The 17,986-nt window shown below is 43.2% G+C and overlaps 1 protein-coding gene across 2 annotated transcripts in view; it reads right to left on the bottom strand.

Moving 5' to 3' along the window:
* Positions 1 to 457: 457 nt before the first annotated feature.
* PKP1 (plakophilin 1) overlaps positions 458 to 17,986 on the bottom strand; it is a 239,189-nt gene continuing 221,660 nt past the window's right edge. The window contains exons 10-14 of one of the 2 annotated variants that reach the window (XM_069633637.1): positions 10,342 to 10,495; positions 9,568 to 9,754; positions 8,228 to 8,312; positions 7,815 to 7,911; positions 458 to 2,505 (exon numbers count right to left, since the gene is read on the bottom strand). In XM_069633637.1, the coding sequence (XP_069489738.1) occupies positions 7,837 to 7,911; positions 8,228 to 8,312; positions 9,568 to 9,754; positions 10,342 to 10,495 (501 nt within the window). In that variant the 3' untranslated portion in view covers positions 458 to 2,505; positions 7,815 to 7,836. The remainder of the gene's footprint in view (positions 2,506 to 7,814; positions 7,912 to 8,227; positions 8,313 to 9,567; positions 9,755 to 10,341; positions 10,496 to 17,986) is intronic. The other variant, XM_069633638.1, reaches the window with a different exon arrangement.

Here is a 17,986-nt window from a genome sequence, read left to right on the forward strand (position 1 = left end):
CCCCATTCCAAGGTGAGTGGGGCGGTAATTCCCCATTCACCATTTGCCCTTCCCCATTCCCATTTTTGCCCCATAGGGCATAATGGGGATGGGGAAGGCTCTAATTGCAGCACCGTAAATTACGGTGCTGTAATTAGCACCAAGGTCGCTTAGCGCCTTGGACTTTAACGCCTGCAAAAAGCAGGCGTTAAAGTGTGAATCAGGCGTTAAGGGTTAACGGCGCCGACGGCGCGGTTAAACCCTTAACGCCTGACTTGTAATGAGGGCCAGTGTCATTGTTTAAGATAGTTTAACATGTACTTCTTCAGAAACTAGCTGTAAAATCACGTGGTAATTATTGAAATGAACTTTACTTCATATAACATTCACTTCCAGAGCAGCCTCCACATTGAAATAAAGTCTGCATCGCAAGCTAGGCGCTAACCAACCGCTGCTTAAAAGAAGTAACGTCCACCCCTTTTGAAAGGTAGAATATTATTTATTTGTTTCGTTTTTATAAAGTACAAACCAGGCCCTTGCAACCAGACATTCATGAGAAATCCTGTGCCCTCATTTGATCTTTCTATGACATACCACAGTACAAAAAACAGTTATCTATCAAAACGCACTCTGCGGGCCACCACAATATACATACATATATATATATACAAATATGTGAATGCATGTTCCGAGAGGGGAATCTTGAGATTGCCTCAGAAATATGTCGAAAAGTTTTTAGAGTGCTGAGTTTTTTCCCCCTCAGGGGGCATTTAAAGCACTGTACAATTAAAAAGACTGAAAATTCGCTTGAGTGTCTTATTCAGAGCCGGCAATGCCCACACTGACAGTAGGACCATGCCCATATTGACAGTAAGGCCATGCCCACATTGACAGTAAGGCCATGCCCACATTGACAGCAAGACCATGCCCACATTGACAGTAAGTCAAACCCCGCTATGCAAGGTTCCAAACATGTTGATGAAGCACTCCAGTGACCTCAAGATTCCCCTCTGAAATTATTGTTACATTCAATAAAAGTTCAGATCATTTCAATTTAAAAATACAATTTAAAAAGTGCAGCATTTTCTCAAAGGATTTTTTTTTTAAAGTTACCAACGGAGGTTTGTCCCTCCCACGGCACGCAATATTAAAAATCTCTAACCGTTCCATTAAAAGCTGGAAAAGTTGGCACACCGAGATCTCAGCACCCTGCCACAATCCGGCACTACTCCACTGCGTGGAATTTCTGCTTGTACAATAGTGGCAGTGGTACCAGTTTGTAATCCTCCCATAAAACATTCTGAAATCGAGTGATGTTTTTTAAAAATATTTTCATGCGAGTTTAACACATTAGCTTTCTGCGCCAATACTGACGCGTGCATGTGCAGAATTAAATCAAGGGTGTACAGTATTCTCTTCCTTCTTTTTTTTTCAAGAATATACTAAGGATGACCAGACTCGGGGATGACCATTTCAAATAGTCAATGGGCTCTACTCTTTCAGAGTGATACTTTTTTTTCATCACAGGGCACAAGATAGTTCAATTGATACATACACACGACGAAAAGGACATTTTATAAGGCACATAACAGTATTCGAAGAGCTTAACACTTAGCAACAGGTCTTTTGCTAAGCCATTTTATATTATCTATTACTTTTTAATCCAAATATTATACATAGATATGGCAGTGACATCAGTGGCCATATTGATGGGCGGAAAAGTGATAAAGTGGTTTTAGGGCATTAGCTTTTTGGGGCTGGGGGTAAAAGCACAAATGTTCACACCAGCTACAACTTCTTTCAAAAAATAGGAATTTGTCACATTCCTGCATCTATTGCCACTGGACTACAGAACTGGATCTATTTAAAATGTCTTTCAAAGCAAAGAGGGTTTTTGCCCTTGGCGGGCACGCTGGCTAGCATTGGAGCACACACGTTGATACTTGCAGCTGAACCTCCTACCACCTACTGGAATAAAAAGAGATTTCTTCCCCCCCCCATAGAGTTCCATTGAACCCAAGACTGTACCAGATGTTGTATGGCATGGGGGGGAAACGCAACTGAAGCAGGAATGTTATCCAGTCTAAAGCCACATAACAGATCCGCCACACATTTTAAGGACACCACAATTGGGCACTGTATCTCAAAAAGCAAAAACAATAAGCAGATGCAAGGGCATCAAATGATGGCCATGATAGCTTTGCAGTTAAACACCCTAGCAAAAGTACTGATACTCTTTTGATCCTCTACGATGATCACAAACTCCAAGACGCTGTGTTGTTGATTCCGCTTGAGACGCCATTTTGGAAAAAAAATAAACAGTGAGGACGCAAAATCCGTGCAGCTCGGAGACATCATGTAAAAACTCGCCCCCATTCCCAAAAATAAACAAGACAAAAATAAAATTAACAAAAAAAAAAAACGTTTTGTCCTCAAATTTCCATTTGCCTCGCAGCAAGGTTTAGATCCGACCAAGAACAAATGTCGACCCTGTCGAGGCCACAGGTTGGAAGATGGTGGCAAATTCTGAAAAGAAAAGATGGAAAAATATCTGTAAACTTGACTAAATCTGTAATTTCTCTGACAGCAATTTTTTAATTGTATCGTTTAAAAAAACAGGGCCAACTGTTAGAAATTTAGCTCACCAATATTATCGAGAGACAACATTTTTCAATGATTTACTTTGCTACAAAGCTCAACTGTGTTTGAGCACTCATATTAAACCACACTTTGTTGTGTTTGTACATGTCTGTCTAAGTTATTAGGGTAGTGTAGAACCATTGGTTCACTTATCGTGAGTGTGCAGGCTGGGTTCTGGGCAATTTTAGCTCAGACATTTAGCAAATATCTCTAAGCCATGACCATAATTGTGCCACAGAATTAAGGAATATGAAATGAACTAGACTATTTACTCAGCGTGTTCCTCAGTTGACATTCGAGTCTACTTAGACTATCACAGATTTGGTCTCCTGTTAACCAGTGAGTTAATAATAATGTGTTGAATTATAGCGATCTTCCGGCTGTATTGCTCAATTTTGTAAGTGCTTCAAAATTTGTCTACTATTACCTACACCGTGATACTCAATTTAGTAAACTCAGGAAGATAAAGGCTGAGTAAGCCCTCACCGGGTTATCAAACCTATGTCACAAGTCATATTCCTGCAGCAAGCTCAGTGCACCTAAGCCATCCAGCCCAACCTGAGTAGAGCCAGTTAGCTCCATTGATATTTTACCAGCCGGGCAGATAGCTTGATGAGTTTGGAGCCTGCTTCAGACAGCTCTTAGTAACCAGCAGTCACAGCTTCACACAGCATTAGATTCAACTTAGACATCTCTCCTTTCCAAGTTGATAAACTGAGGACCATTACGTTGGGTAACTAAGTCACTATGTAATACCATAATGAAGCTGTCAGGATCCAGCATGAATTTCCTTATAAAAAGGTGATGTTGGGATGAATATGGGTTTTGAAATTGGTGTTGCGTAGCAGCTGGTTCATCACATACAAGGACCTTCCTAGAAATTAAGCAAGTTCTGCCAAATTTGTACCTGTAACACGCATGGGACAGAAACTGGGTCGTGTACGTTGTCTGCACTGTAGGCAGCAGCTGCCACAGTCTTTGCTTCCACTACTTAGACCAGCTACTCCATCCCACGGAAACTGTGTGGAATACGTGCCGTGACCCAGACCGGTGACAAACTCTAGTAGCTGGTCTAAGTAGTGGAAGCAGAGACAACGCACACGTGCCCAATCCGTGTTGACAGTAGCAATGGCCTGCAAGTACAGATTTTGTCTTCATTAAATGATGGAGGTAATGAGGTTCATCTAGCGGAACTGACAAATGTTGTAGTCGAAGACGATCCTGAAGAAGGTGGCCATCAAGATATAAGGACATTGAAACTTGTCGACCTATAAACTGGGAATAGCGCTGAAGTGTAGCGTATCCCGGAGTCTTAGATCATTTAGTGTTCCGCGAACAGATCTAATCACGTCTTCGCAGTCCTGTTTCTCTTAATTAGAAATTAAGTAATCTTTTTAAGTGAAGTGTCCAGAGGTGTGGGGAACAATAAAATGATGAGCCCTGATACACTTGCGTTTTTTTTTACCTTTTGATTTGGGTGAATATTTGTATTCAATCGAGCACTTTATTAAAAAATACCCTAAAAATATTGTCTTTGTCCTGTCTTGAACTCAGATGTGTAATGACAACGAGACTAACAACCAAACACCTGAAAAAAGTTTGTGGGTTTTATATTTCTTGTTCTGGCCATCCCTAGACAGGCAGCACACCACCACTCCCTAGGAGAAGACGGTTGTGGTATTAGGGGCAGTTAGACCTGTTCTCCGCCCCTGTCATTGTCGAGGTGCTGTTGTAATCAACCTCATTACACACTGATAGCAAGTTCTATAACTTGTATCCGTGACCTTGCTCTAAGGTGTTATGTGGGTCTTTCTGTCCCATGTGTGTTACCAGTAGCAACTGAGATGCTGAAGGTGTGAGCACCCTGCAGCCATTGGAATGGCCATTGTAGCTAGAAGAAGGTAGCGGGTTCACAGAAACGTACATCTTTTTATCAAGGTTTCACCCTAATCACTCTTTCCTGAAAGTTTGCATAGAGTCATGCAATTCCTTAACAGGGGCTGATCTCACTTTACAGACTGTGAAGAATTGAAAGCTGGTCCTGCCCCCTGAGACTTCAGCCTGCAACCTTCAATTTGCCTACAGATCCCTGCAGCAAATTAGGCCACCACACTGACTTAAGACACACATCCCTTTTCTTCTTAAGTAAAGGGTTCCAAACGCCCCGTTCTTAGAGACTGAGGCCCTTATTACAACTGTGCCGATGCGGAAACACCGGTGCCGGTAAGCCTACCGGCACCGGTGTTTCCGGACCGGCACAGTATGACACTGCGAGCGGGAGCCATCCCGTCCGCAAGGGTCAGACCTGGTGGGCGGAACAGCATCTGCCCTCAGAGTTTCACAGAAGCACCGGCGGTGGCGGTGCTTCCGTGGTCCCCATTCCCATGGAGTCCTGTCGGACTCCATGGGAATAGGGACTTACAAAATTACCGGCGCCAGACTTCCCGACCGCCGGAGTCGGAATACCCCGGTGTTACCGGGAAGTCCGGCACCAGTAATTCATTACGGGTCCGGCGGCAACCTGTCGGTTTTACCAGCACAGTTACCGCCATACCCATAATGAGGCCATGAATCTTCTGGGATGGTGGGATTCCCTGTGCAAAGCTTGCATATGACTAGCGCGGGTGGTGTGGGGATGTGTACCGGATACCACTTTTATGTATTGGAATGCGTAACAGGGTCCGAGTAAAAGAGTTTTTACTGGGCATGTTACTTATTTACTTTTTATGTGTGTCCTTATAAATCGTAAGCTTTGTGACCATATCTGACATTAAAATCAGACAAGAATCTCAAATATTTCTGTCGATAGCACTACCACTGTGCCACCAAAACCAACCACCCCTTTCATTCTTGTTATTGACAATAATGTTCCATTTTGTGTTTTCTTGCTGTCTGTTTTGCTTATAATTGTTAATTTTGCATGACAGGATATATGATATGATATGATATGATATGATAGGATATGATATGGCATTTATAACGCGCCTGTACACAAGTGTTTCAAGGCGCGACAAGGCAAGGGAGGGGGAACAGAGGGAAGACAGTCAACAATCTTACTAGGCCAGGTGTCATTCAGATCGAGCAAGTGCGTGGGGAAGGGGGAGGGGACAGTGCAGTACATGGGAAAAAGAATACATGACAATGAGTAACAGTAAGGCCAGCAGGTGGCAAGTGCACGTGTAAGTGCAGGCCTCAGGTGTCAAGTGCTTGTAGTGGGACTGTAGGGATACAGAAAACAGTCCCCAAGCGTGGGGTTGCCAGAAAGTCAGTTCAGGTGTGCGACTGGCGTGGGAGGGGACCTGGGCACCGAGTTTAGAAGGTGGGCAGGTAACCAGTGCAGTTTCAGCCATGAGGTCAGCAGGGAAGAGGAGGAGAAAAAGCAGAAGCAAAGGGAAAGGTTTTGAGGTGCTTCCGGAACTGGAGATTATTCTCCTCAAGTTTCAGGGAGACAGGGAGGCTGTTCCAGAGGGAGGCCCCAGCTGAGGAAAGAGATCTCCCACCATCTTGTTGCTTAGAGAAGTGACTGACCCTAAGGGAGTTGGAGGCGGATGAGCAAAGAGCTCGAGAAGGGAGACATTTAGGAAGAGAGAGTTGAAGCTATTGAGGCCACAAACCCCAGAAGGCCTTGAGGACAATGCAGAGGGTTTTGTACTTAATCCTCGCAGCCACTTGGAGCCAGTGCAGAGATTTCAATCCTGGAGAGATACGATCCCTGGGCTTGAGGACAAGGACAAGTCTCACAGTCTTGTTCTGGATGAGTTGCAGAGGGTGGAGAGTAGAAGCAGGCAGATTTAGATAAAGGCTGTTGCAATAGTCCAGCCTAGAGAGAACCAGAGCTCTGGAGACAGTGAGCTTCTGGGGGAAGGAGAGGAAAGGAGGAATACCTCTGAGGAGGTGCAGCAGGTAGTGTGACTTCTTAGAGATGTCAGAAGTGTGAGGAGAGAAGGAGAGTGTGGAGTCGAAGATATATATGTCTCCCAGAACTAGGTACCATACACAAGGTATGGCTCCCTGGGTTAGACCCAGTAATCCCATATGCATCTTCAGGAAGAGGACAGTGCTCTAATGTAGTTTGGTGGTGTGTACATTCCAATAAATACATACATAAAATCTGACAGTTGCTGGTCAAAAAAGCATCTTTGGGGTCTTTAAAGGATACTTTTCTCTTGGGTTTAAAAGTCTAGATCGAGGTATCATCCACAAACGGTCTTTATCTCTGGGGCTACTATTTAAGCGTTAAGACCCGATCCGGAAGGTTGGATCAGGTGTTATTGGCCTGAGTAAAAGGCCAGAGGGAAACAAGGGTATTTAACAAGGATCCCTAAGCTGATAATACCCGAACCGGCCCACCGGAAAGGGTGTTAAGGCTATTAGCACACCGGGTTTCCAATCTGGGAAACCGGAGTGTAAAGAAAAATGTATTTTCATTCAACAAACGGGATGTGCATGGTGTCCCGTTCAATGAATGCAAATACTGGCACAAGATGGCCACCATGGATCTGGAAGGCGGGGCTCCATAAGGAGCCCCTCTTCCATTTCCATGGTGGCTGCAGAGCAGCAGCAGAAGAGCGTGGCAGAGAGTTGCGCCACCGCCGAAGAAAAGAGGTAAGTGGGGTCTGGAGGTGGGAGGAAACGGGAAAAATAAAAGATAAGGGAGGTGGGGGAAGATGGCAGTGTGGGTGGGGGAAGCAGACTTCAGGTTCCATGGAACGTGTGCTGAGATTAGCAATTTCCAACCACCGGGTGCTAATAAATGTTACAGCCCCCATATCAAAATCACATAATCTCAGCAATCACAAAATTTCCTATGTCTGTTGGAAGCCACCCATTCATTCAGGTTTCTAGAAAGCAGTCTGGAATTTGTTAACTTCCATTTTTTTTAACGCACTCAAATTCTGAGAACAATAATGCAACAAATAAAATCTATATGGAGTATTCAAAGGTGCCATGAAAAAATTGGAGAGTTGGACATGTCTGCATAAACACACTAATTGCAAATGTATGTTAGAGACATCAGACACAAATGGTTCTATCATTAACTGTCAAAAATGCCCTACCAGCTTGTGAGACATCAGATGTCGTACTCCCAGAAACCGATGATCAGACACATACCTCTGTAATCTCTGGAGGAAAGGAGCAATGTTCCAGCTCTCGGGTTCAAACAAAGACTGTCATTGGGAGACAACCCTTCTCACCTGCAGCATGCAATGAAGCTCCTCAGATGGTTCTTGAGATGGCATTTCGGAGTGCGGATCCAGTGATAGCCCCCATCATGCTCTTATCTAAGCCATTCTACAACAAACGAGACGCAACTAAAATAAGCAACGGAATCTGTACTTGTATTCCAATGACTCAGTACACTCTCACTAATGGCAACAAATGAAGTCAATATAAAGCACTATCTCTGAATTTGCAAGACAAACACACATAGGATTTTATCTAAAATAGATCTGAAATATAAGATGAAACTAAATCAAATCTCTTGACTGAGTGGAGTGGTCATTAGATATGTTGACAGAGGTAGCCTGTCTATCTTACTGCCACCTAGAATTGCCTCTCAATTATATTACTATTCCTTGACATTGAATGATGCTCTAGTATCTAGTACCTGTTTCAGTACACTCTGGAGTTCTTTCTGTGCCCACATGTCTGTCAGGAAGAGACGGGCGGCTTCGGATGCTTTAGGAGTTGCACTAGAAGCAAAGGAATCATCATTATTGTTTCACTTTTGATGAATATGCACAACCCTTTCAGAGGAGTACCTGCATTTTGTCTATAAAAGGGCTGAAAGCATCATTAAGAAGATAACAAACAATTTCCACCAGCAGAAAGTTAACATTGGACACATCATGCTTTATAAGCATTTAATGGAAAACAGGTGTTTTTGGTAAGTAGAACAATTGCTTGACATTGAGAGGAACTCTTTTGTTGTGTAAAATTAGTTTAATTCAAGTAATGGTTGTGAGCAAAAAATGGTTATTCTTCCTGTCCCTGTCACATCTGATCTTTGTCTAGTCTCAGATTATGCTTCTTCTCTCTGTTTTAACCAGTGTATCATCTTCCCTCATTGGAATTGATTTAGATTTCTTTCCCATTGCTGGGATTTGTATACTTTAACTATGGCACTTTTTTTTTCTCTTCTCCCTTCAAACCTGGTTAACCCCTGTTCCTGCATTAAGTCTGCTTTATGGGACAGGGAGATTACATCGCCACAGAATTCATCAAATTCAAATGTTTCTAATTTGTATAGACTAATTTGGCCTCAAATATATGTAGGGGGTGGTTAATCATGATAATAAAGAAAGAGGGTTGTTGGGGGGATCCAGGGCGTCTCCCCCACATACATCTGTGGACAAATTTAAAAAAGAAAAAACGAATTTGACGAAATCGAATTTGACAAGAATTCTCACCAAATCACATAGAACCCTACTTTATCAACCCGCACAACACACCTGGTTAAAACCCCTTCTCAGTAACACTATTCTTATTGTCCTATGCTTGCTTATTCCATGTTGAATTGTTCTTGCCACCCACCCCAGATTGACATGTCTTCTCCCATGAAGCCGGTTTTTTCCCCCTGTCATCCCACAAGGCACATGGTTCTTTCCTCGTCCTTTTAGATGCCTGATAAACTTCGGACTCTCAAACACCTCCTATTTGCTCCTTTAACAATCACATCTTATTGAATTTCTGTTCTTATCAACTCTGCTATGTAACCTTTCTGTAATGCAATAGTTGTATCTTCTTTCTCTGTTAGACTGGAGTAATATTCATTGCAACATCCTTTTGTCTTATCCCACTTACTGTAATGCACCTAGTTCCTCTATTACCACACCACACTCAGTTTATTCCTGCCTCACCATAACTACTGGATTCTGTCCCTCTGCACTCACACCTACCACTATCCCTCATTCACTGAAACAATTCCTCCACTGCCCTGCCACTCACCCACTCCGACACATGTCCACCACATTTTTCAGTACGTCTCTGTTCAAGGTCTGTTTTGCCGCTTGGGGGTTGGCCATGACCAGGTTCCTCATGGTGTAGCAGGCGGACGACATGATGTCTTCAGAGTTGGTGGTGTTGGTGGATGGGGTGGCCAGCATTCTGGAGATATCAGGGAGGATCTGGCTTCCTAAGAGCAGAGGCAAGATAACTCATTATGCTGCTACTTGTAGTATCATGAAGCAGCACAGATGTGTATCACGATGCACTAACCATAACCCTCAGGTTACTTAGTTCATTAATATTCTTGCCTTAGATAGCAGAGCTATCACCCAGTTAACAAAGCTTTAAAGATCATGCATTTAACAGCAGTTCTATCCCCACAGAGCTTAAAGGTCCATCCTTACAGAGCAGAGCTATCACTCTGGATGTACAGATCATACTTGATTTGGTATTGAACAGCACAGATATCCCTCATGTTACAGAATGGAAGCCCTATACCGAGGTTTTCCACGTCCTTTCCTCGAGAGCCCAGTTACACCATGATTTCAGAATTACCATTGACTGTGTAACTCACGGTATTCATTGTGTGATATGATATGATAGATTATTTATAACACGCTTAATACCCAGAGGTTTCTAAGCGCGGACCCGGGGATCGAACCTGTGTTGCTCCGTGTCGTCTTGCTTCCAAGGCGAGTACGTTGCAGCTGAGCTATCCTCCCGAGACATGCAAATAGCTGTTAGTTAAGTGAAAAGGTCATGAGGCTGTCTTACCCATACTTTTGTGGAGGGAAGGGTGCCGGGACATGTTACTTATTAAGGAGGTACCCGTCTTCACAACATCAGAGTTTCCAGATTGAAGCAGTTTTGATACCTGTGACAACCCATTCTCCTTCACCCCGATAAGCTGGCTCATTCCATTTGACATCTGAAGAAAAAGAAGAAAAAAAGGCAATCAACAGAAATAGTACCTTACATACTCTTTTATAGAATGTTTATATTGACGGCAAAGGAAACACTTGACAGCACTGCATAAACTTGGTGCATCTTAACATGTAAAAATAAATGCATGATAACTCGGAGCACACTCCTTGACTGTTTAAAGAAATTGTAAGAGAAATTATGAGAGGACACTGCACACTGTACTACAAAAAAATCAAAAAATGAGGGTCGTTTTTATGTAGGAAATCAAAATACATGAAGAGAATCATGTTGATCATCCTTTGCAAGAGACATAACTCAAATTGCACTTTTTTTCATTGGTTAAATTGTCATGATATTTGGTACTTTGCCCTGGTGAAGGCAAGTTAGAAATGAGCGACCCTTGTGAATCTTTAGCAATAAGCCGAAACACTATGTGTCAACCTTTGCAAATTGTAACCTTTAGATCAAGGTCATTACTGGGTAAATCAGCCATGCAGGAGCATTTTGCATCAGTGTGAATATGTTATTGCAGTACATATATTATTTCCTTTTGTTGATATAAAATTGAAGCAACTGCTCCATTTTTACATAGAATATTTGACTATTGCCACTCAAAGTGGTTGTAGTTATTGACTGCCTCTTAACATAATTGTGTGATATTGTATTGAATTAATTGCAAATTAAAATGGTGGTATACATCACCCACTTTTTGATCTGGAATTCAATATTTAAAATCACTTTTGCAATTAATAACTATTGACTAGGGATGTATTACTTATTAGCAAAATATCTGCATCCAAATCATTGTAATTATTGGAAAAGTCAATCCTGCCTGTTAAGAATGGTGATAATTAAGTACATCAAATTAAAAATGTATTCCTTCCTACAAATTCCTACTGAAATTGCACTGGCTACCTGGCCACCCTCTGATCTCGGACCCAGATCCGCTCCCCCTCTAGTCACACTCCTGCACTGCCTTCCGGGCAACCCCTGCACTTGGGCACTGTCTCTGTATCCCGTCAGTCCCACCTCCAGCACTTGACACCCGATGTCTGCACTTACCCTTGCACTTACCACCAGCTGGCCATACCTTTCCTATTGTTATTTATCTACCATCCCATGTACCACTGTCCCCTCCACCTTGCCCCCGCACTTTCCCCTTCCCTCTTCCCATGCACATGCGCAATCTGAATGACACCTGGCCTAGAAGGATTGTTGTCTTTGTCTTCCCACTGTTCCCCCTCCCTTGCCTCGTCGCGCCTTGAACCACTTGTGTATAGGCGCGTTATAAATGCCATATCATATCAAGTGGGACATCTCTCTTAAAAGACCCAATGGCACAGCCTATGTAGGGCAAGAAGAGGCCATCTGAAGCCGAGCGATGGTGAGAAGGATGAGGCCGAGAAGGACCAGTTACAGAACTGGGTAGATGTGGAATAATCCCCATTGGGAAGCAGAAACCGTGAGAGCCCCGACAGTCCCAAGAGTGTGCCTGAAGTTCTGTGCACTGAAGAAGAAGAGACAAGACTGGTCGAGAGTGGGCGAGTCATGGAGGGACGCCTATTGAATGTTGCGAATATCTACAGATAAAGTTCCCAATCCTATATAATGTGTATTCATTTGCTGGGACAATAGAAAAGGTAAGAGCCCCAACTGGCCCAAGCCTGCGCCCGAAGTCCGATGTACTAGAGAAGAAGCCACAAGACTGGCCATGAGTGGGTGAGCCAGGGAGTGAAACATGTCGAATGTCGTAAATAACCACGGATATGGTTCCCATTCCTACACAATGTCTGTATCAGCTGAAACAATTGGCTTCTGATAGCTTGTTTTTTAATGAGCCTCCTCAGATTGGTGCCACCCCATTTTCCAGCACCATCATTCAGCTCTTACTGGTAACACCCAGTGAATGGTCAATCTCAGTGAACTCGTTTGAGGGGCCTGCACAAACCACTAACACGTTTTCATTAAAGGAAAAGTGAACAAACGTAGTCGCCATTTTGAGATGGGGAATTTGCTTATATTCTACTAACAAGTGCTTAGTGCTCTCTGTTCTTTCATGCGCTTACAGTGTCTCTCTCGTTGGTTTTGCAATGGCCAAAGAAATAAATGGCTGCAGTCATTGGAGGGGAACAGGAGTTTTTGCCACAGCATTTTTCGTCGAAAGTAGATTTCATTGAGTTTTTTCCAACGTATTTTGCCAAAAATGTGTGTGGCTGGGTTTAGGTGAATAATTATTGTAGGGGGTCAAGGGGAGGCTGCTGCCCCCGCATATAATGTCGGTAAAATCACCCATTAAAAAAACTAAATTAGTTGAAATGTACTTTGGCAAACCCTACTTGGAGGTGAGCCCCTCGGGCTTTGACGCCATATAAATGGTGTAACATAACATAACATACGTAGCATGCTAGCTTTTCATGTTTTTCGAATGTGTTGGTTTCAACAGGAAGCACCTGGAGGAGGTATCCCGTATCCCATGACTGTTAATGGTGACGCAAGCAGTCATGAATGTCTGAAGCTGAATGCACGAAGGAATTCGGATGCCTGGGTGTCCTGTGTCTTGTAAGTGAGCCTACTCATTTCTGCCCTTCTTCTCATGTCATTGCCTCTTAATCACACAGAGTATATTTTATTAAACGCATTCAGAAAACGCTGTGAAGCACAAAAAACGATTTGGGAGGTGCATCCTTACAACAGGCATGTAACAGGTGGTAATGCACAGGCAGAAAAAGTGCAGTTTTACTTCACTTATAAAATCGAGACAGAACAGTCAGCAGCGGTGCAAGCTGTGTTCACTCAATGCATAGTGAACAGGCAGCAGTGCTGAAAACTCCCAAGCTCGGATAGATGAGTGAATTCAAAACCCTGTTCATCATTCACCGAGCCTTCCACGGCAAGGGCCGGGAAGCGACCACGAGGAAAACCATCCACTGCAAGCCAGACGGAACTCCATCATCCAGTAAGGTGTCCAGTCATTTGGTCGACTGAAAACTGGTCGACTGCAATTTGGTCGACGCAATTTGGTCGAAAACCAAATGGTCGAATTTTTTTTTTTATTTATATATTTATTTTTCGGGTTTTCGTTTTGTAAAAAAAGGGGTTTTTAGAGAAAAAAAGGGGGTTAGGGGGGACCCCCCCAAAAAAATAAAAAAAAGGGTTAAAAAAAAAAAAAATTCGACCATTTGGTTTTCGACCAAATTGGTTCGACCATTTGTCTGGTCGACCAATTTTTTTCGACCAAATGTCTGGTAACCATCCAGTAACCCAGCCTTGGCAACAGTGGCGAGCTTCAGTCGCAAATGCCACCGAGGATCGTCCTTCTCTGTTCTCTCAACCACATTCTGGAACTCTATGCCCAAAATGGCTGCACACAGAGGAAAATCACCTAACCTTTAGAAAACCCTTAAACACCTGTCACGTGACCACAAGACCTTTAAAGGCTGGAGAAACAAATGCACCTCACGCCATATCTATAAGCAGACACTCCAGTCCAAGAGACATCGTTCAAGCGCATCCTACTCTGCGTACTCTCACAACATGTTACACAGCCACAAACAAAGCCCGAACCAAGCAACACAGGTTACTTGACTCCTTCCGGTTATTTGCCCTGCGCAAATTAACATTTCATAGGCGAAGAACTCTTTACAAAGAGACATCAACTCAAAACCCTCAGGGAAATTTGAATACTAATCACAAAGAGGCAAGTTTTTCGTGAACATGTCAACTCTGCTCGCCTCCACTAATTGACTCACAGCTCCATCTCTCACCACCTTACACTACTCACACAATCAACCCTCCTACGCAACATTACCACATGGTTAGGACAGAATTACATGTTTGTGGGTTCTGCTGTCCCATTTTATGAGGCCCCTAAGCTATTTCTTTTCCATTGCATATTTTTATGATCTCTTATTTTAGTGGTCAGGGAGACTTATAATGAAGTCCCGATGCTACTGCAACACTTTTTACCTTATAGTCCTGTGGTTGCCGAGTTGGAACCTAGAAAAGCTGTACTTTTCAAGGACCTCATTTTGTCCCTGCGATAATTATATCACCAAACACTAATATATAGTAGGGTAGGGTCAGCTGACATTTAGGTTTGTCTTCATCCTGGGTGCAGCTAATTATACTGCATTAGCTGCCCAATGTACCAATATGGTAGACTTTTGGGGTACTAATATATGTTTCTATTCTTAGGAATTTTGTTTTGGGATTGTCAATTGTTATGGGTAAACATAAGGCAAGCCTTACAAGGTTGAGATGCACACACTGTGAGCCCAGCCCTACACCCACAGCATTGGTTTGGAGTGGTTAAAGTGTGGTGCCTAGCCCTAAATCGGCCAATACACATACTGTGTGAGTTGGCCTGAGTGTTTGCTGGTTTGTAGGGACAGATGATTGGCTAGTCACCCGAACCCTGTGTGACTGCCCTGGTGTTTGATTGGCAGGCTGAGCAAATGGGTACATGTAGAGGAGACATTGACCCTTCCTCAGTTCTTCTGGAATCCTGCAGGAAATGTAATAGGATTTTGTGCAGGTTTACTTACGTGATACTGTAGTATATGCACCACTACTGTAAAGGCTCAAGTCTGTCTAACGAAGGATGTTAATTATGATCCATAACCATTGGTCCTGAAAAAATGGACTTGGTACACAATACACTCTTATAAATTTGACCATTTTAATTCTTCAAAATCGATAAAACACTACTAAAAAACTTGTTTAAAACACATACAATGTAACCCAAGATTTAGACACACATGGTGGGTATAACAGCAACCTAATGGGATAATTTACATCACAATTAACAACATGTAAATTTCAACAAACACATAACAATTACAATGCACTATGTATTTAAACAAAGTGTAAATTCACAAACAAATCCCGACATGTTTCAGTTCTTTATAGCTTCTCAATGCTTGAACTTTCTTCAGGGGAAAACATTTTTTCACATACATTCTTCACCACCATGTAATCCCAGGTAGAAAGCGTGGCGATCCCAAATGAGGCCACCCCTAAGTGTGGCTTTAGTAGTGCTACTGTCGATGTTAATAGCTTCAGACTTCTTCAATCAAGTCTATTTTAATAAATGGGTTCTCAAAGTACACCTTCCAATTCCAAGGTCTGCAGCACCCAGGTGTTACAGACATTCACTTGGGAAAATCTGTAATATTCCCATTCATGCTTTTCTGCCCATCTCTTTGTTCTGCTTTCATCTTGAAATGAATATATAACTACAAAAGCACTATGATTTCTTCAACATACTTCAAGTGTCAGCTGGGCTCCTGACTCAGCTGGAGAACACTACCTGCACAGGGTAACTTGTGGGAAAGTCCTGCTGTGGACTAAAGATGCATATTACATGTCCATGCTTCTTGTGGGCAAGTCCTACTGTGGACTGAAGATGCATATTACATGTCCATGCTTCTTGTGGGCAAGTCCTGCTGTGGACTGAAGATGTATACAACATGTCCATGCATATTATGAGCAAGTCCTTCTGTGGACTGAAGATGCATATTACATGCCCATGCTTTTTGTGGGCAAGTCCTTCTGTGGACTGGAGATGCATATTAAATGTCCATGCTTTTTGTGGGCAAGTCCTACTGTGGACTGAAGATGCATGTAAAATGTCCATGCTTCTTGTGGACAAGTCCTGCTGTGGACTGAAGACGCATATTACATGTCCATGCTTCTTGTGGGCAAGTCCTGCTGTGGACTGAAGACGCATATAACATGTCCATGCTTCTTGTGGGCAAGTCCTGCTGTGGACTGGAGATGCATATTACATGTCCATGCTTCTTGTGGACAAGTCCTTCTGTGGACTGGAGATGCATATAACATGTCCATGCTTCTTGTGGGCAAGTCCTGCTGTGGACTGAAGATGCATATAACATGCCCATGCTTCTTGTGGGCAAGTCCTGCTGTGGACTGAAGATGCATATTACATGTCCATGCTTCTTGTGGGCAAGTCCTGCTGTGGACTGAAGATGCATATAACATGTCCATGCTTCTTGTGGGCAAGTCCTTCTGTGGACTGAAGATGCATATTAAATGTCCATGCTTCTTGTGGGCAAGTCTTTCTGTGGACTGAAGATGCATATTAAATGTCCATGCTTCTTGTGGGCAAGTCCTGCTGTGGACTGAAGATGCATATTACATGTCCATGCTTCTTGTGGACAGGTCCTTCTGTGGACTGGAGATGCATATAACATGTCCATGCTTCTTGTGGGCAAGTCCTGCTGTGGACTGAAGATGCATATATCATGTCCATGCTTCTTGTGGGCAAGTCCTGCTGTGGACTGAAGATGCATATTACATGTCCATGCTTCTTGTGGACAGGTCCTTCTGTGGACTGGAGATGCATATAACATGTCCATGCTTCTTGTGGGCAAGTCCTGCTGTGGACTGAAGATGCATATAACATGTCCATGCTTCTTGTGGGCAAGTCCTGCTGTGGACTGAAGATGCATATTACATGTTCATGCTTCTTGTGGGCAATTCCTGCTGTGGACTGAAGATGCATATTACATGTCCATGCTTCTTGTGGGCAAGTCCCTCTGTGGACTGAAGATGCATATTAAATGTCCATGCTTCTTGTTTAGACTTGCTGCTGGCTTACGTCTCCTTCACCACTGAATTCAGCTGTGATCCCTCTAGCAAGTCAAAGGGGTATTGCAAAGACCTTAGGCTGCATAACCCTTAAGCAGATAGCTTTTGCATCACCATTTTCACATGTATGGTGCCACCTTCACCATGAACCACTTTAAGTGAGCTGGGCTCCCAAACCTTGCTTTTAGACTATAGGTTTCTTAGGAAAGTTGATATTGTGACCCTAGACTCTAACCTAGGATTCTCCCAACTTCCAGACTACATTCCCTAAGTCCAACTTCACCACCGCAGGACAAAAACAAAGCTCTTCGAGGATTCCTTCATGCTTTGCTCATACTGGACCACATATAAATTTGTCTGTCAGGCCACAATTGTACTATAGCAATTTCCTCCGTGAAATGAGTCCCTTGCTGGACAATTGTGCCTAGAAGCCATGGGAGGCATGAATGGCACTTCCTGTTGGAGTTGCTATAGTAACCTCAATGCGTGCTTCCCTTCCTAAAGGGCTTTGAATTTGATATAGTTATTAAGTATCACAAATGTAAAAGAGAGAAGACTGTTGGAAGGCGCCCTACACTTCACGGCGGCACAACCGGTCAGATAAGGCTGGCATCGTCTTTGATATCTTCTCCATCGCTTTGAAATCTAATGAGGACGCATGTCGACCTGAGCTAGTTACAAATCATCCTTCTTCCTTCAGCTGGCCTGCATGGAAACCAATTTCTGCCCGATATCAGTTTTTTTTTTTTCATGATCAGTGTGCTTTCTAGTGCAGAGGTGGAATTCACTGATTTTGTATATCCCTAATCTTGAAGTCGGGCTCCCATCTCAGAAGTATATAATTGATGTCTTCTTTCACACACCATAAAGACAGTCTGCAGCCAAT

Source organism: Ambystoma mexicanum, chromosome 13 (genome assembly GCF_040938575.1).
Source record: "Ambystoma mexicanum isolate Mex_15411 chromosome 13, UKY_AmexF1_1, whole genome shotgun sequence".
Lineage (NCBI taxonomy): Eukaryota > Metazoa > Chordata > Amphibia > Caudata > Ambystomatidae > Ambystoma > Ambystoma mexicanum.